General features: G+C 42.0%; 1 protein-coding gene across 1 annotated transcript in view; it reads right to left on the bottom strand.

Annotated features, from left to right (window-relative positions):
• Positions 1 to 20,037, bottom strand: part of LOC139287168 (metabotropic glutamate receptor 8-like) — a 104,295-nt gene that overhangs the window by 27,035 nt on the left and 57,223 nt on the right. The window contains exons 3-6 of the mRNA XM_070908164.1: positions 19,357 to 19,492; positions 17,532 to 17,686; positions 17,308 to 17,445; positions 3,136 to 3,336 (exon numbers count right to left, since the gene is read on the bottom strand). Of these exons, the coding sequence (XP_070764265.1) occupies positions 3,136 to 3,336; positions 17,308 to 17,445; positions 17,532 to 17,686; positions 19,357 to 19,492 (630 nt within the window). The remainder of the gene's footprint in view (positions 1 to 3,135; positions 3,337 to 17,307; positions 17,446 to 17,531; positions 17,687 to 19,356; positions 19,493 to 20,037) is intronic.

Below are 20,037 nucleotides of genomic sequence, written 5' to 3'. Positions count from 1 at the left end.
CTATTAACCCTGTTTCCTATTTAAAGTTACACAACTGGAATAAAATCTCATGTGGAAAACAGTTTACTAAAGAGGCAAACTGAAACAAATGACTGAGACGAGAGAGGAGAACAATTTAAAGGTTTGTTCCAGTTGAAATCCCAGCAGACTGTTGGTTCACTGAGACTCCATCCTGTTTTGGTTTCCTTTGATTGGGGATTATTTCCCTTTATTTTTATATTTCCCTTAGTGTCTCTTTTAGTCATTTGTTATGAATGACTCACTGAGTTTAATTTTATTAGGAGTTTGGGTTATACTGTGTGATTGTGTTGTGTAATTAAATGGTCCCTGGGAAGATTAACACGAACACTCTCACCTTGAAAAAGAAATTAAAAAGTCACATTCAGCTTCAGCCTTCAGCGGGAGCGAAGAAACTGAAGACCGTTTCTGGAACGTGTGTTTTTTATTTCTCCACTTTAAATGGCAGAAATTCTCCTTGCTGAGTCGTGAAAAGAAAGTCAGCCTTGGCGATAACTGCCGGCGTTCAGGAGCCAGAGAGGGAAGAGTGGGCTTCATCAGAGCTTTTGTGAAACCTACAGACGGCCTTGATTCAACCAGGGAGAGAAGGTTCAATCACGAGTTTGAACAAGCCACTTTGGCGGGTCGGGGAGAAAGACAAATAAATCATAAATGATATTTTATTTGGAGCTTCTAATAAATCAAACGAACGTGGGGGGAATTACTGGGGTCTCTCACACGTTTCAAAACCCTATTTAGAGGTTCAGACCATCTGTGTTTCCACAAAAAAGGGACTCCGTCTGTGTTGTTCGGTCTTTTCTGCTGCTTGTTACCACCTTGCACCTGCATTTCAGCAGAAATCTGAGCAATTTTGCGACATAACATCCAGCGTGAAGGACAGACGGAGCTGAGAGACAATGAGACGTGTTTGTCCACCGATGTGCTCTTAGTCTTTGAGCGCTCATTTTTTTTTGTATTTGGTGTTACATGTTTTCCCCAATAATAATAGAAGAATAGACAGAGGTGCCTCTAATAGTATATATATATGAGTCCGTTATGAAATACAAACTACTCGGGGTACATTGTACATACTGTGACTTTTCTGTATATATATATATATATATATATACTGCGATTTAATTAGTAATAATATCAGTTCTGCTGCACAGTTCTGGGATCAGCTGGTCATGTTACTGTTATAAAAGACAAAACAGAAGTGACATAAAACTCCAACTACTGTGAGAGTTTTAAGATGACGATGACATCAAACTTCCTCAACCTTGAAGAAAAAAAAAAGTTTAAACTATTTAAAATCAATCTCTCTGATTGTCCGACTGCTCGTATTTATTTTCAGTGTCCCAGATCTCAGCCAGGAACTTGGTGAATGCAGCAAACTACTCAAATAAGACATCATAACAAGCTGGAATTCACCGGCCAATCCATAGTCCTTCCCTCGTTTTCCCAAAAATACCGAAAGCTCTATAGAAAAACGTATATTTCCTGAGATGTGTGACAGTGGATCTGTAAAACGAATGCACACATGAGGAGGAGTGTGAGATTTAATTAATGAATCTGGAAACAGGAGGAATAAAGAAACGGGCGGCCATCTTTGGTGTGTAATAATGAGCGGAGGATTCCCTGATGACGGCGTCAGCATTCACGCTTCCTGCTGACGAAGGCCTTCTCCCGCCGGGAGGTCGACTGCGATGACGAGGAAGATGAGGGGGAATGAATGGAAAGACATTTTAAAAAAGGGTTAATGTGGGAATGATGAGATGGAGGGCAAACAGCAGCTGGAAAAAAACGAAGATGCCGATGAAGGTCGGGATGATTAATAACATCTTCGTTTTCTTCAACCTTGTCTTCCGTCACATCTTCCTCCTGCGTTCGATTGTCTTTTCCCAACGTTTTCCAGCTCACGCTTCATCGCCACACTGTTCGTATCTCTGAGACACATCAGACAAACTTCAGTCGCCTCCTCGCTGTTGGCTGATTTAAATGTTGGGGATCTCGTTGGCGCTCACGTCACCAGATGTGCGTGAAAACGTGGAGAAATTCAAGAACAAATATTTGTCAGAAAAGTGTGGAGACGCTGTCAGATGGCTTTTTCAGAGAACTCGCTGGACACCGAGGTGTTGACTGTGGAGGAGGTGACAATTCAAACTCACAGCCAACCAAAAGACTTGTACCCACATGAAAATGTTCTACTTCCACTTCTTCATATTAACCTTTATTTATCCAGGGAGACTGGAGATACTGGAGGAGCAGATGAGCTGATACTAACCCCCAAACTAAATGTTACTGTGAGTCTCACATTTTACCTGTAAAACTCACATTAAAGTGCCTTTACTGGCACATTATCTGTGATGTAAAATACATTTGATTTCACTCAGTCAGAGAAATAAAATAAAATCCAAACAGCTTGCAGAGTCTCTCTTCTGACTGTCAGCTGAGGTAGAGCTCAAACAGGATGAAGCAGTATCAGATCCTGATCTGGTTCAGGTGCACATGCGGTGCTGCCTTCGCTCTTTCCATTCCAGTTATTCTGAGTTAAGACTCGATTTGTAAACCTTTGTCATGCTGCTTTGCAGTGTTGGTTTGTGCTTCACCTGATTTATTCATTGATTAGTGGGCAGGCCTAATTGTTCTCCCTGATCCCTCAGACGTTGATGAGAATACATGAATGTGAAGACTAAAGGTATGGTCACATCATCCAACGAAACCGCCGTGCAGTCAGCCCAGAAAAAAAGACGTGATGCCACGATTCTGTGGCCGATAAACGAATATTGATCAGGGATCGGTCACAGAAAAACCGAGGGTGATGAGGCAGTTTCTGGTCCGGTAGACTGAACAGAACAAGGTGACGGCATGTTGCTAGAAAAATGTGTTTGACAGAGCAGGTCCAGCTGTGATACAGTTTTTGGGGGTTTAAGATTTTAAAATAATAATGACATAAACAGGAACAGTTTACTTCCTGTAAACCTTTCAGTGTTACATTTTATGAAGTCTGTTGTGTTCATTTTAAACTTTGAGGAGAGGAGCGCTGGCCAAACACCTGCTTTAAAAAAAACACTACGAATATGAGGGCGAATGATGATGCTGATGAAGATGCTGCAATCACTCAGCAGTAGCTCTTACCGTTGAAGCTGACGCCGCGGACGTGGGCCAGCAGCTCCTTGCCGTCGATGTTGGCCATGCGAGGGCAGAGGCCGGGGTATCCGGCACAGAGCTCGCGGTGCATGTGGTGCAGGGCGTGGGCCATGGCGTAGACGGCGTCCATCACAAACTGAACCTTCCCCTCCTGCTCGTAGGTGGAGTCGCGGCCAACTTTCTCCAGCCCTGGCACAGGAACAGAGAGGTGTCAGATGATCAATCACATAAAGGTACACTATGGATTGAGATTGAAAGTTCATTCAATCACTAAACTCCTCGAGAGCTGCAGAACAGCTATCGAGTCGACCTTGAAACTGTTTTGTCAGCTGTTGTTTCCAAAAGCAAGACTGAGTTAGAAGGTAGAGCAGACACAACAGCGAGGCCTGTTAACAAACTTCACTCATTCCCGTCTGCGCTCTTCCTGCCTCCTTGCAGAGTTTGTCCTTGCCGCCAGGCAGAAAGTAACTCAGGATTATGGGAATGTGAAACGAGACACATTTCCGATAACTAGCCCATTAACATAAAAAAATACATTTGGCTCCATCTCATTAGCTGTGATTAAATAACAGAGAGGAGAAGACGTCGCCATCTTTTATTTGAAAACTCTGTAAAGTCCTTCCAAAAATTTTCAGTGAGTAATTACCGTTATTAGAGCCGCAACGCTCGGCGATCACGCCGCCGGCCGGAGAAGCAAAGAGGGAAGTGAAAGAGAGGAGGAGGAAACTAACTGCTGGACTGGACCCTCCATCAACAGACAAGACTTCTCTGAATTAATAGGAGCTTAGAAATGAAATCCAATTTAATTTTAATGGCAGGCGGGCAGCGGGGGATCTGTCCGAGGGGAGACATTTGCTCCGGCAGTAAAGACTGATTACACGTCTGTACGGCGGTAATGAATGAGCCTCGAACGGCGAGCGGAGAGCCGAGGATGTCAAACAGCCGAGGCAGGGAGGAGATGTACGGCCGGGCTGCAGATGATCGCTGCTCCCTGCAGATGATGAGTCTCCTCAATATTTAAAGAATACACATGTTTGATCCTGGAAATTCAGATGGTGCCTGAAGGCAGCGTTTTGAATTTACAAGAAGCTCAGTGTCCCCCGGTCTGACTCTGACTCAGAGAGGTTTTCCAGGAGCTCTGAGGAAGAAGCTTCTGTGTGCTGGAGAGCAGCAGTGTTCACAAACAAGCAGTAAGTGTGATGATTTTATATTTAGATTAAAATCTAAGCTGACTTGTTTTGAGTAAGGATTGAATCATCTTGTGGTGACTGTGCAGGCTGTTTGACCTCATTCCGGTAGGTCTCCCTTTTCTTGTTTTAGTTTTAATCTTTTTTTTTTTGGTTAGTATTAGTCAGATACAAGGAACATATCTGTTGCAGATCCTCCAGAAATCATTTAAAGTAGCTATAATCGATATTTTTACAATCATCAGCTGAATCTGCAGCTCCACTCGGCTTTATGGAGCTTCATAATGAGTTTCAGGTTTAAATATCTGACCCACAACTTTTCTGTTTTGCTTCACTCTCACCGCCCTCATAGTGTTGCTGTGTTGTTTCAGAGACGACGCTCTAAAAAAACCACCGTACACGACCTGCTCAGCAGCAAACAGCAGACAGACACAGTTAGAGACTAGCTGGTCAACACAGTGGAGCATTTAGCAGCTAAAGAGCCAGATATTCCTCTCAGGAAGAGACCAAAAACAGATAAAAACAGAGTAAATATTGGACTTACTTTCACCAGATCGACACAAACACGACTTGAAATGAATGATAATGTTGCTCTGTAATGGCTAAAGTTCATCATATCAACTTAAATGCTGATGATGTGTCAATGATGTGTTCAAACCTTGTTTCTGTTGTGGGTAAAAAAATCCTTTATGGCAGGTTTAAACCTAATTTTAAGCTCTGAAGTATCAAGAGAAAAATATTAGCTATAAATATTATATTTTCCATTGATGTCAATAGTGCTTCAGGTGGTGAATGAAAAAACTACAGAAGCTCATAATCAGACCTAACAGCGTTCTCAGTTGATCAAATAATATCGTCTATAGAATAACACATATTGTACATCTACAGCACTGACCACAGACAAAATGATGTAAACACTTAATAAAAAAAAGGACCAACTTTGATGTAACTACATCATTATTGGTCAAAGTTAATGTTATTAAACCAGACTAAGAGCCTACAGCCATGCCAGCCGCTCTGTGTTATTACAAGGTTATTACAATTCATCTGGAGAGAAATGTGAAACGTTTGTACCAAATGTCATGGCGATCCATCCAATAGTTATATAGTGAAAGTATTTCAGTCTGAATGTGGAAAAGGCTCCTAGATTCTCTGATATAAACACTCACTGGAAGTATCTCCTGTAGATTTCCTGGAGCTGCAGCCTGTAGTTGTGGAGATACTTTGGAACAAAACGTCTGTTTTCTGATGTCTGACTGACATCGACGTTCTGGCTGTATGTGTAGAAACGATGTAGAAACGGTTTCACACGACTGCTTCATTTCAACCAGTTATTTAACAAACTCTCACTGTAATTATGTCCCTGACTAAAAAAGGAAAACCTGATGAATTATCCATCCTCCCCAGAAACGTCATGAATGAACATGATTTCTGAGAGAAAGTGGAAAGTGAGCAGCGCGTCTGGCCGGGCCTTGATGACCGATGATGATGATGGTGGTGAAACACTGACTGAGGTGAGGCGGCGCGCTCCACAGACAGCTTCATCACGACTACCGGCATTTCAATTACACATCACTTACAGGGTAAATTTAATTCCTCCTCGACAGGACGGACGTGCTTCTTTTTTCACGTCTCTCTCTCTTTCACAGGCATCATCCTGTTTCAATTAGATTTGGAAATTAGATAAACGGCAAACTAATTAGAGAGGTTACCGGTGATGGGATGAGTTCGGGGGGGCGGACCAGCTTAGCTGGATATACACCTGAATATATTTACATTAATAGAGTTTTTTCTTTTGCTCTGTTGTTTATCAGTAACGTCAGTCTGTGTCAGATTCATCAGCAGAGGATTAATAATGATGTTTCCTCACAACACTGATTCTGGCCGAGAGCCATAAAAACATGACAGACACGCATGAGAGCTGATCAAACATTCATGAATTCATCCTGCGTCCGTGCCAGAACTGAAGGCAATTCTCCACTTTATGGTAAAACAGCGTTATTCATTTTCTGCTTATCTTTGTGTTTAGAAACTGATTTGCATGAAAAAGAACAAACAGCATGACGCATTGGAAAAATGAAATCACAGCACATGAGAGGAAAAGTGACATAAATCATCTTAACGGTCGTTTTTTTTATCATCAAGAACAAACAAACCTTCAGTCGGACGTGAAAGTTTTCTCAACCTTAACAGTGAAGTACCGATTCAAGACCCAAGACAAGGCCAGCAAGGCCTAAATCAAGACCAACAAGTCCTAAATCAAGACCAGCAAGATCCAAGTCAAGACCAACAAGATCCAAGTCAAGACCAACAAATCCTAAATCAAGACCAACAAGATCCAAGTCAAGACCAACAAGTCCTAAATCAAGACCAGCAAGATCCAAGTCAAGACCAACAAGATCCAAGTCAAGACCAACAAGATCCAAGTCAAGACCAACAAATCCTAAATCAAGACCAACAAGATCCAAGTCAAGACCAACAAGTCCTAAATCAAGACCAGCAAGATCCAAGTCAAGACCAACAAGTCCTAAATCAAGACCAGCAAGATCCAAGTCAAGACCAACAAGATCCAAGTCAAGACCAACAAGTCCTAAATCAAGACCAACAAGATCCAAGTCAAGACCAACAAGTCCTAAATCAAGACCAACAAGATCCAAGTCAAGACCAACAAGTCCTAAATCAAGTCCAACAAGATCCAAGTCAAGACCGACAAGATCCAAGTCAAGACCAATAAGTCAAGACATCCAAGTCCCAAGTCAAGACACTTAAGTCCTAAGTCAAGACCAACAAGTCCTAAATCAAGACCAACAAGACCCAAGTCAAGTCCAACAAGTATCATGTCAAGGCCAACAAGACCCAAGTCAAGACCAATAAGTCAAGACACGCAAGTCCCAAGTCGAGACACGCAAGTCCTAGGTCAAGACCAACAAGTTCTAAGTCAAAACCAACAAGATCCAACTCAAGATCAATAAGTCAAGACACACAAGTCCTAAGTCAAGATCCACGTCAAGACCAACAAGTCCCAAATAACAACCAACAAGTCCAAAGTCAACACAAACGTTAAGTCTTTTAAAGTTTAAATTTTTGAAATCAGCCAAAAACTGCTGCATGGTCCTTTGAGGCTCAGTAATTCCACCGACTGGTCAAATCTCATGACTGTGACTGAACACAAACACGATGTGTAGAATTGTAGGGGTTAAAGGTCAGATCAAACCAGCTTGATTAAAAACCAGCAGCTCTTTGATCTGCGGCTCCAAATCTGAGTCCTTCATACCAAAGTCATCACTGAGAGGGAAAAAGAAAGCTGCTCAAAACGACTTTCTCCTCTTCAAAGTGTTAACAAAAAAAAACCACACACACTTTACAGCCTGAGTGCTGCTGAACTCTAAACAGCTGCTCAATTTCTGATATGAAGGCAGCTCTTTTCCCGCAGAGATCATTGCTGCTTTCAAACAGAAGAAAGACACCCGGCCCCTGCTGACATCACTTCTTCACCTGCTGACGTTTCTAACCAAACAAACTGCAGCACAAAGGAAAGAAAACAACATACACAAGAAAACACAAAGAGGTGTTCAAATGCAAATCTGGCTTTCATATCCACTCAGCGTATTTCAAGGGAATCTACAACAGAGGAATACAAAAGGAGGGAGCAGTGCTGTAAAAAGGTGAGGAAACAATGAGGCTCTTAACTCAACAAACACATCATTCAACAAAGAAGAGAACATCCATGTTCTCTGGTGAAACAGGTGGGAGAACTGATCCTCCGAGCAAAAAACATGGTTTCCCCTGAATGAAAGAAACTGTATCCTCCACAACTCCATTTCTGATGTTAAGGGAACAGTTACGCTGCAAAAAAAGATCCCCAAAGCAACTGAAATGTTTGTTACAAGCCCACAAACAAACAACATCCTGGTGATTTAACAATTCTCTAGAGACTCACCAGTACTGGTAAGCAAAGTTTGTCCTGAAGGTGACGCTAGAGGAAATCATATCTGGATCTTTAAATATACTAAAAAACAATTTATGGACTGGAGTCCAACCAAGAAACAACAAACTTCCATGTTTCCACCTTTTATTAATTTATGCATTTGAATCAATTGTCTTTTTTCTTTTTGTGTAGCAGGTGAAATGAGGGAAATAGGAATTTGACACATTTTTTATGCTTCTGCAAGATATGCAGCAAAAAGCATGTCTGCCTGCCTTTGTGTAAAGCTGAAAGGCGCTATAAAAATGCAAGCTATCATCATCATTATTATTATTATTATTATTATAATTACCTGGTGATGGTGGAGACAGGGGATAAAATGATGGTAACTGATTATTTTCCAGAGATATAACTCATTGATCCAACTGGACTTCATGAACCATATTTAATCCTCTTTTTTGGTCTGAATGCTCAGTAAGCAACTTTTACTTTACTCAAGTAAAAGATCTGTGTACTATATTTTGTGTTATCCCATTGTGCTGCAAAAATCGCTCGTCTTCGTCGTAACTCATACAGATGAAAACATGATCAGCATATTTTTTAGACTCACTTGGAATTACACTTTCTGAGGATATCATTATCTTTGATCACAAACGCCTATAAATCCTAAAGAAGTTCTTTATAGCCCTAGAACTTGCATGAGAATCATCAGGTTTTTAAGTTTTCTTCATTATCAAAGTACTCCAGTGATAGTCGTCGGTACACTTAACGGCTACATTGCAAACAGAAACTTCTAATAATTAATTCGGCATTTTAATGGTGTCAATTATCCAAAATGTATTGGCTAAAACAACAGGGCTCAATTTGTAGCACACAGATTAATCAATGAATCAATCCAGGACCACTGAGGTGGTGCTTGAGGAGAAGTTAGGGGGTCCCCAAAAGCATCAGTACATTTTATGTAAATCGCAGATAAAGATATGTTGCTCTGAAAGTGTTGGACCTGTGACACCTCCATCCTCAAAATTCTCCTTGAAGGTTGAATATGAGAAAAGATAACTTGCTTCGCCGCTGCAGCCGATCAGAGAGCGCTAACACGCTGTAATCAGGATCTTAACACCTGAATCAGGTGTTCAAATGACTAACGTGTCTCCATTATCCAAACAAGCCTGTCTGTCGGCTGCTGCTGCTCGCGCACAAACAAACAGAACACTAATTATAGATCACAATCAATGAAAGGCTGACAGGGAATCCATCGGCTGGAGGCTGCAGAGACCAGAGACGACAGACAGATGCAGATTATGTGGTTGGAGGGGCGTGCCCCTGTACGTTTGATTGAAAGCAGCTGCAGACGTGAAGTAAACAAACCAGTGCTGTAGCAGACAGCGCGTTGTTAGTGGTAAGATTGAGATTAAGAACTACAGCAGCATCTAACAGGACCAAAGTGACATTTGCAGGTACGTTTACAGCTGTTGAACACTTTCACCTGGTGAGTGTTTGTCCGGTGGCTCGTTCAAGAAGCCAACGTGCAGGACAAGACGTGAGTTAGATGAGAAGGAGACTTTAACACGAAGTTAATGTGGTTGTAGCAGGCTGCTGATTGGCTCGGAGTGACCGTCTGCTCCGCCTATGAAAGACGCTGACATTGCTGCTTTATGCAAGATTTGATTGGCTGTATTGAAATAACGTCTCCATATACATTGGTGGATACTGGAACGGTGTTCTGTCAAATTAATTCAAAACTAGAACCAAAAAATCCATTGATAATTAAATCTGGTAAAAATCTAATCCCTGAATACCGACTAAGAATCCCTTAAAATATCATTAATTTGCAGCTAAAAATATTTCAGAGCTCTTTTTAGAGCCAACTTTAATAACACCTTAAAGTAAACATTTATGGATTTCTCAAATATTCCTAATTGATGTGTAAATTAAGGGGACAGTCACATACCCCTTAAAATCTACTTAATTAATTATTTATAAATTAAGGTGCTTTTAGAGGGTCCAGATTTTCGAATGAATGGACAAATTAAGTGAGCTCAAATTTAGATTATTTAGATTTAGGTGTTATGTGTGCTTTAAGGGCTAAATTAAGGATGAATTATTATTATTATATGAGCCATTTTAAGGGATTGTTGTTTCATGGTGAAAGTCTCAGTTGTGAGGAGGCGATTAATGACGTTAACTGTGAAAAGAGCAAGAAAAGGAGGAGGAAAAACTGACTTTCTAATTTACTCTCATGGGGCTGCAGGTGGAGGTTATTGAGGGATTGGGGGGGGGGTCTAATTGCAGTATTGTATTGCTTTTTAAAAGCGACACACTCTATCTGGCAGGAAATGAGGTGCTCAGAGGTGGTGGCGGCCATGAACGTGGCTTCGGCGTGGCTTCGGCGTGGCGGCGACATTATCCCTGAGCGGAGGGTGATGGAACGTGTCCCTCAGACCGCAGGCCACCGTGTCTCATGGATATTTAATTATCCTAATTAATTACAATTAATGAGCCGGCCTTCCCCTGTGCCCTCTGGAGGGATTGTACTGAGCGCGCTCTAATCTATGTCAGCTGGCGAGGCGCTCCTGAGGATGCTTCTTCTTCTCTTGTGGAGGGCTTGAAGCTCCGCAGCTGCAGACATACAGGAAAACAGATGTTTACAACAAACACAATCACACACAGATGTGTATGATGTTTGAGGACTTTGCTCCACTGACCTCTCCACATTTATATTCACAGAAAATGACGAGAGGTCACAATTCATTAAGGGTCCAACGTGATTTCATTTTGCTTTTACAAATACATAAACTCACTGTCTCATAGATGCATCCTATTCTATTCATTGTGAGCTTTTTAACATCCCTGTCTCCTAAAAATGACCTGATTTGCAGGAAATATGTTTTTTCTCAACATAACAAAGAACCGTTTAATTAACATATCTGGCAAGTCGTCAAATGTTCATACAAAACATATCTAAAAAATGTTTTTCATTTGTTTTCCTACAATATCTGCTTGTAGCAACTAAAGCATAATTAAACTTGCTTATGTTGAGTCACTCACAGCTCTTGGTTAGGGTTCAGGGAAGATTGAGGTGGTTAGTATCTGAGCACATTTACTCTACTACTGTTCTTCAGTTCAGTTTTAAAGTACTTTTCAAAATTTCATGGCAATCCATCAAATAGTTGTTGAGCTATTTCAGTCTGGACCAAAGTGGTGGACCGACTGACCGATACTGCCATCCATAGAGCCGCTAGCATTTCTAAAAAACACACATTCACAGACGTGCATGAGTGTCGAGTTTTAGGAACCTCTAACATGCTGTGAAGAGGAAAAAGCACCAGTGTGCAGTAAACTCAACCTGAGCAGCTGTTAACACCGAACAAGATCAATTTATTGAAAACATGTGATTGCTTTAATTAGGGGAGGTTGTTTTTTCTTTCTGTCTTTGAAGTGAATCAATACAGTCATGAAGCTCCTAATTTCAGATCTCTGCTCTGAGATAAATGTTCAGACTGACAGAAGAGACAGACGAATGTGCTTTGGCACGAGGGTCATATGAGTTTGACAGTTTCATGATCAATTCTCAATCACAAAATGATGCCCAATGTCTGGAAGTGATCCAGCTAATCTGCACCTCCTATACAGCGTTCTGAAGTTAACAATACTTCTTCATCGCATTTTGAGAAATGGTAGAGAGTTACATGAGAAGGTTGACGCCGCTCTCATGTCCGTCTTAAATATAACAGGCAACAGCCAGCAGCTGGTTAGCTTAGCTGGAAACAGGGGGAAACAGCTAGCCTGGCTCTGTCAAATGGTAAAAAAAACAAAAAACAATTCTGCCTTCCAGCACCTCTAAAACTCAATAATTAACACGTTACATCTCGTTTGTTCAATCCATTCAGAGACAAAAGTGTAAAAATGACAATCTGCCGTTTTTATGAGGAGTTATGTGCCGCTCTGTTTCTCTGCAGCAACAAATAACTTCATTGAGTCTCTGCTGGTTGCCTGGCAACTGCTCAGAGCCAAGAAACAGTCAGGCACATTATCCCCACAAAAGGCTGCAAGGTGGATTTTGTTACCTTTGGACAGAGCCAGCCTAGCCGCTTCCCCCCGTTACCATTCTTTGAGCTAAGCTAAGCTAAGCTAACCAGGAGCTTTCCCAAACTGTCAAACTACTCCTGTAAGTTTATTTCCTGTCATTTAAACACATAAAAAATGTATTTATTTGTCCTTTTGAATATTTCTGTCTTTCTTGACATGTTGTCTTTAAACTCCACCCTGTGAAGGTAACACACAGTGAAGCATCTTTATGATCTTTACGTAAATGAAAAGAGACGTATGCATGACCATTACAGTGGTGCAGTGCGACACAAACACACACATAACGACACAAACATCTGTGTCCCCCCCCCTCCACACACACACACACACACAGAGGTGGACGCTGACCTGCTGACTCAGCTGTTTGTCTGCTTGTGTGATGACTCTGCTGCGGCTCCAAAACTCGATCTGGAGCTTCTAACACAATCAGTGGAGAGCGGCGTCCTGACAGCAGCAGGCCGATCAAAGCCGTCCACTGAGCTCAGGTAAAGACTCGCAGCGTTATCAGCAGCTGGGACAGAGCAGCTATTCTCAGAGAGCTGACGCTGTTGTTCTGCTGTTTCGTTTCACGTCTGCACGCTGGCCTGCATTTACCAAACACCTGCCATAAATCCTGTTTCGCGTGTCGGACATGTTTGTAAGGGATTTGGCCGTCAGTGGCCCCCTGTTCTACAGAGAAAGTCCTCCTGAATCAGGGAGGATTACATCCTGCTGCAGGGTCTCTGCAGTCAGCACAGAGGGACTCAGCAGACGGCCGCTGCACGTGATTGAAGAGGAGAAGAAGAATTCACATTAACCACTTCTGACTTACATCTGAATCCATCGTGACTTTAACAAAGTTAGGAGAAGAGGAAGCCACTTTTAGTTCAAATGTAGAAACCACAAGAATCAGAACAGCTGACGGGTCAAACCACTGTTCTCCCCAGACGTTTACACACTTCCGATAATCTCATTACGTTTAAGCATCAGTTTGTCTGAAATATAAATCCCGGACGTTCTCTACAAAACCCAGAAGTTCAGTGAACAACGCTTAAATAATTCTCCCGGACTCATCTGTCCACGTGGATCTGAAAATATTCCGTCCGCTGCAGGATAAAGAATGTATGTTCCTATCTCCAGAGCTGCATTTATTCTGTATCCTGTTTGATATATATAAAGTACTCTCCTTCTACACACCAGGACTGAGTTTCTGATGCATGACGCCTTCACTTCTTATTAAAAATACAAACTACTGTTCAAATGTGGGAGACAATTAAATATTCGGGCTGTAATGACCTGTTTGAATTCAAAATTCACAGTTCATAAGTGCAACAGACCGTCACTCTTATCTACTGACGACCTGTTATTGTATCAGTAAACTAGACTGTTGTTCTCTGTGTTGATGGAAAAAGGAGGAAACTAGATAGATAGATAATCTTGACATCAAGCGTCATTGCAAAGTAATTAACCAGGAGTACCTGGTACCCCCACTGGACTGGCTACATTCAAATGAATAAGGGGCATGTGTTGTTTCCTGCAGGGTTAGACTACAGAGGTTAACCGTTCCCTTCACCAGTCCAACAGCCGAAGCAAACTAGTTTACCTTCATGTGGAGACGAACTAACTGGTACGGTGTGTGACTGATCACAAGAGTTTCGCTCATCTCAAAAGTCATTCACACGAATTTGACCACTGGACTGTTTGCGTCGTCTGTGTTTATTCACCCCAAACAGCCATTGAACCAACTGCACAGTCAGAGTTTAGCTGTAATCCAGCTAGAAATGATCTCACCGGCCGACCGCGTCTGTGTGTTTGTGCTCAGCTCAGCTTCTGACTGAACTCAGAACAACTCAGAACCAGAAACTCTCCCTGCTATTTCCCTCCAGTCTCTCTCCTTTTCCCTCCCGTCCCTGTACGTTTATGAAGTCGATTCAAAAAGCTCCGGGATAAACGTACATTTTCCGGTAAAGTTCAAGAAACATTTTGTGCGGATGTTGCCTTTGTGTCACTTTGAATTTAATCCAATTGTTGTTCTTTCTTTTTTTTCCCACAAGTTCTTGTTGAATTTCTGTTCTTGGCTCACTTTGGAGACGCTCGTGACAAAGGTTAAGGTTACATTAATATTACTTTCAGGCTTCTTGGAAATCCAATAGATCTTTATAACTTAAATCCTAAGGTCTTTTGCAGAAGGTTAAAGAAAGCACTGCCTTCTTCTCTTCCAGCTGACTGTAGTTTAACTCTGCTCTCTTCTGACACTGATGAATAATCTCCTGTATTTTGTGCTGATTGCAATCACTTTTTCATATTCATTGTTACACTCGGCATGATTGAGTGAATGCTGGATTAATTACCGGCGGAGGATGTCAGAGACGCTCCGTGTCGCGAGGTCAAGAGCTCGGGCCCCAAAATAATTATCCAGCGTGTTAATTGGCAGTCGGCGCCGGTCAGAAATCCAGCTCATGAATACAAATGGAGGGGAAGTCGAGTGCTGGAGCGGCCCAAAGAGACAGCAGAGCCTGTAAACCCTCCAACATGGAGAAGATCCAGGACAGCCGCGATGTAGTGACATACCTCGACCGCAGAAAATATAATCCCTCTGAAATGAAGATGAAACCATATTCATATCTTTTTCTTTCTGTCTCACTGGGCTGTTTTTGTCGACGCAGTCCCACCTGGTCGCTGTCCTGCTCCAATCAGGCCCTGAACATAACTACAAACGTCATTCCAAAACCATCTGCATTAATGTGCTGCTGTAACAGCCTCCACTCTCCTGGTTTCAGTCTTTGCATCAGATGTTGGGACCTGGCTGCAGAGGTTTTCTCCCATTCAGCAACAAGAGCATTAGAGAGGTCCAACACTGATGTTGGGTGATCAGGACTCACAGTTAGCAGTATTATGTGAATGAAAACTGAAATATAGTTGTAAACTACTCTTTTTCCCCTCATGATGTAGAGGCGATGTTCACAAGATGAAACTTTGTGTGTAGCTAAATATCTGTATGTTGTAATTGAACAAATCCAGGTTTGTGGTATTTTATTTTTTATATTGAAATGGCGCTTTGAAAGTGTGCAATGTCTCCATCTATAAAGTCAGCTGTAACTAGCTAACTTTAATCTTGTGAGTTCGCCAAATTTCAAAGCTAAACTCTTGCGTTACATCGGCCGGTTTGAGAAAAAGGATCCATCAACAAGCAACTTCCTGATTTGATCTTGTCTCTGATTATGTTCGATATAAACATATTTTTAAAATGATTTTTCTCCGAAATCGTGGGGAGAGAGAAGGGTCCACAGCCGGAATCGAACCGTGGACGTCGTGGTTATGTGGCGTTCTCCTCAGCTATTCGGGTACCAGGGTGTCAACATATCAAACATATCATGATTAACATTACGCAGACAATCGATGCAGGTCTGGAGTTTGATTTATAGAAAACAATCTCAATTTAAATCAAAATATTCATGAGAACCGTTATAAATTCCTGGTCCTGTTGAGTTTGACAGACGGACCAACATCACCACCGGCCAGAAAAAAAAACTTTCAGAAAATGCGACAGTTCTTATAAAAACTTTTAATGTGAAAATAACTGCAGTCGCAAATCTTCTGGAACTTTCTGCATAACAGACTAAATAAATGCTGATTCAGCAGCTTCCGCTCTACCTTCACTGTCAGTATCTACAATGCTGCTGAATGTGCTGATTTTTACAGAATGATTAAAAAAAAATTTTTTTTTACAGGAGCACAAACAGAAAAACCTCCAGAGCTACAACAACCAATCACACAGCTCCACCTTATAGCAGGAAGTGTACGGGTTTATGTCATCGTGCTGTCACAGAGTGAAATCAAAAAGCAAACACGGATCTGATCACACTGCGTGTCTGACAGGTGAATCTGTCGGCAGCTCCTCTTCATCTTCCTCACGCAGAGAAGAAAGAGAGATGGAGTGAAACGATAAAAAGATGGAAGGACGCAAGGGTGGATAATGTACAGGCGACAACAATGTAAATATTTACATTACTTTCAACGCGTTTGTTGGATTCGAATAAAACGACACACGTCTGCCTGATTGTTGCATATTTTCTTTCTGGGTGGAGATAAATGTGGAGGTAAACATGCCCGTACTGCATTAATAAACACACGAAGGACAAGAGGACGCAGAAGAAGTGCAGTGATGGTACATTTACTGCACTGTACTTCTACTTCTCTCCATCTCAGAGGGAAATAGTCTACTTTTTACTTACTTCACTACATGTATGACAACTACAGTTACCTGAAAAACACATGATACGCTTATAACCCCTCACCAGGAACCTCTGGACTGAACTACCTAACTTGTTAAGTATACGATCTGAGTAGCAGAAGCTCCAAATGCTGTATCTGAAGCATAGTTTACTTCCTGTTTCTGCCCCTGAACTTGCTCTCTGCCTCCCCAGAACTGCTGAGTCAGGAACAAAAGATTTAACCCAATCACGGTTCTGTAGTTTAGAGGCTTCTGACTGCAGGCGAGAGCAGAGTGAAAGCAGAGGAGCACGTTTGATTTCCATGATGTGATTTCAGTTGTTGCTTCAGGGAGAGGATTAGAGGGGTAGGGGTGTGTGTGTGTGTGTGTGTGTGTGTGTGTGTGTGTGTGTCGGGTGCAGCAGAGAGTTTTCGGGGTGTCTAAAAAAATCATAAGAAGGAAAGTAAATGATTAACTTTCTGAGTCAAGTCAGTTTTATTTTGTAGCCCAAGATCACAAGTCAGCCTCAAAGGGCTTTAAAAGCCGAAGAAACTGGGACTGTTTCTCTGCGGAGGAGGTAGAGAAGGTGAGGAGGAGGAGGAGATAAAAGGAAGGAAGGAGGAGGTAGAGGAAGGAAGGATGATGTAAACAAGGGAAGGAGGAGGTAGACAAGGAAAAGATGAGGTAGAGGAAGGCAAGAGGAAGCAGAGAAGCGTTTGCTGCTGAGATAATGAGGTCCGTGTTGACCTTTGACCTGTGTTTCCTACCTGTACATTTCTTGGGGCTGCCGGGTCTCTTGCCATGCATCCCCAGCTTGCAGACGAAGTTCTCCTCCCAGAACTCAGCGAACCAGACGTTCCTGCGGTTGTTGGACAGCGAGCGGCTCTTGAAGTAACGGTCAAACGCTGTGGGAACAAGGAAGGCATCATCAAACTGATGATCTCGGGTCTGTTACGCGACGTGCTGTTCTGTGCTCTGTTTCCCGCCTCACCGTCCACGGACGCCCTCTTGGGGAGGATGGTGACGGCGCCATCAGCCACCTGCTCTTGCTGGACCACCGGAGAGATCTTGGAGCCCCAGCTGTCAGAGCCCACCCACAGGAAGTGACCCGTCAGGTTGTTGCGTTTCGCCGCATCCAATATTCGCCTGTCAGGGTCACAGGTGAGACAGTCGAGGCAGCCAATGAGAAAAAGCAGAGAATCAGTACCCACTTCCCCTTAAAATATAAACTACTTTGTTCATTTTTTATGAAACAAGACTCTAAAGTCATGCTTTACTTTATTCCAGGTCGCTTGTTGTCCACTATGATGCGCTTCACGGGATAAAATGATCAATTATTGCGCCCAACAGCTGTTTTCATTCCCGACGGGGCTACAAATCATGTAACCCGGCATGAGAGGCTGTACTTAAACACAGCAGTGTTTTGAGATAGATGCTAATGTCAGGATGCTAACATAATGACAATGCTAACATGCTGATGTTTAGCCGGTATAACGTTTACCATCTTCGTTCAGAGACCTAGCATGATAACGTAATTAGCACAAAGCCACTAAACTAGTGCAGCTGAGGCTGATGTCTTTAGTTTTGGGAGTATTTGGTCATTAACAAACGTTATGACATGTTAACCTGAACATGGACGTGTGCACCAGACTAATGGTAATCCATCAGATAGTTGTTGAGACATTTCACTCAAAACCACAAATGTCAACTCTGTGTTTTTCTTTTTGTGTTTGAATCAAATGAGCGATGATCGGTCTGCTCCTTCACATTCTCATCCGTCTCTTCTCGTCTGTGAGGCCTCAGGATGAGTGATTTCTCTCTCTGCGTGTGAATCAGAGCTGCAGATTAACATCAGCTGTTACTCTGATATCAAGCCTGTGTGTGTGTGTGTGTGAGTGTGTGAGGCTCTCAGTTCACTTAAATAATTGGAAGCTTGTTATCTTAATTTGCACTCAACAGTTGGTGGATGAACTGATTAAATAAATTGAGAACGTATAGATAAAGAATGTATGTGTGTTTGTAATGAAGTCACAAAGTAAGTGTGTGTGTGTGTGTGTGTGTGTGTGTGAGAGAGAGCCCTGTGTTATATTTGGAAAGTCATTTGAGATGAACTCAGGGGAAGTGGGTGTTAGTGGTTTGTATTCATCGCAGTATCTTTCAGAAGATGATCATCAGATTGTATTTTGTAAAACAGTGAGCAGAAATCGAATAATAAATAACAATAATACCAAAAAGGTCAAATGAATAAATTGGTCATTGGAAATTGGAAAGACCGACCGTCTAAAGTCAAGCTAGCTGTGTTTGAGGTAAGTGACACTAGCAAGTTCACAATGAATGCTAACATGCTGATGTTAAGCAGATGTGATGTTCATATCATTCAACATCTTAGTGTAGCATGTTAGCAAACAAAAAGTACAGCTGAGGCTGATGGGGATGCCATTCGTTTTGCAGGTATTTGGTCATAAACCAAAGAATTAGACAAATAAAACATTTGACCCGATGATGGCGCTAGAGGAAGAATTAAGGGATCACTAAAAAAGATAAAAATTCATCCTGAGAGTGACAAGAATGTCTGTACAAAACTTCATGGCAATCCATTTTGTAGTTAATATCAATCAAAGTTTTTTGTTAAATTCCTTAAAGGGACTCTGGTTTATAATCTCATCATAATAGCAGCTCATTTATGACTTCGTAACTCTTTAACTTTCTGAAGACTTTAAGTTGTGCTTCTCTAGTGCATTTTCATCAATCAAACTGTGTGTGTGTGTGTGTGTGTGTGTGTGTGTGTGTGTGTGTGTGTGTGTGTGTGTTTTTACCGGATATCGTCCTCGTTTGCGAACATGATGACAGCGCGAGCGTTGGGAGTCTCCAGCAGACGCAGGACGATCTTGTCGAACTCGCCGGGTCTCGGCTCCCGAAGAATCTTCAGAGACTGAGCGATACAAACTCCACCTGAGAGACAGAGAGAGAGACACACCGAATAGTTCAAATGCAAGACTTGAAACATTGCATCCGATCAGCCAATCATAGTCGTGAATTGAATATTGAATATGAATATCTGTACCACATTTCATGGCAATCCATCCAATAATTGTTGAGATATTTAACTCAAAACTAAAAATTCTAACCTGTTGGTGCTTTATGAAAAGTTGGGGATCACCAAAGTGATGAGGATTCATCCGCTGGGGACCATGAATGTGTGAAAATGTTCATGGAAACCCATTTAATAGTTGTTAGCGCCTGACACTAAAAATACCAGGTTAATAAAATAACCAGATGCTTCCTGCTTCACGTTACCAGCTTCCTGTCTGACAAGTTAACAGCGAACTTTCTCTCAGGTTTCTGCTGACATGTGTGACTCTGCTGGTATGTTCGTTCAGGAGTGTGAACATCTGGCAGCGACACATCACGCCAACACATCTGCTTCTAAATGTAAATCTGTTAGTGAACACATTGACTGTTTGACTGTGGTATTATTTTGTCTGCGTGCTTCATTA

The sequence above is a fragment of the Enoplosus armatus genome, chromosome 6 (assembly GCF_043641665.1).
Source record: "Enoplosus armatus isolate fEnoArm2 chromosome 6, fEnoArm2.hap1, whole genome shotgun sequence".
Lineage (NCBI taxonomy): Eukaryota > Metazoa > Chordata > Actinopteri > Centrarchiformes > Enoplosidae > Enoplosus > Enoplosus armatus.
This window is presented reverse-complemented; position numbering and strand designations above follow the sequence as displayed.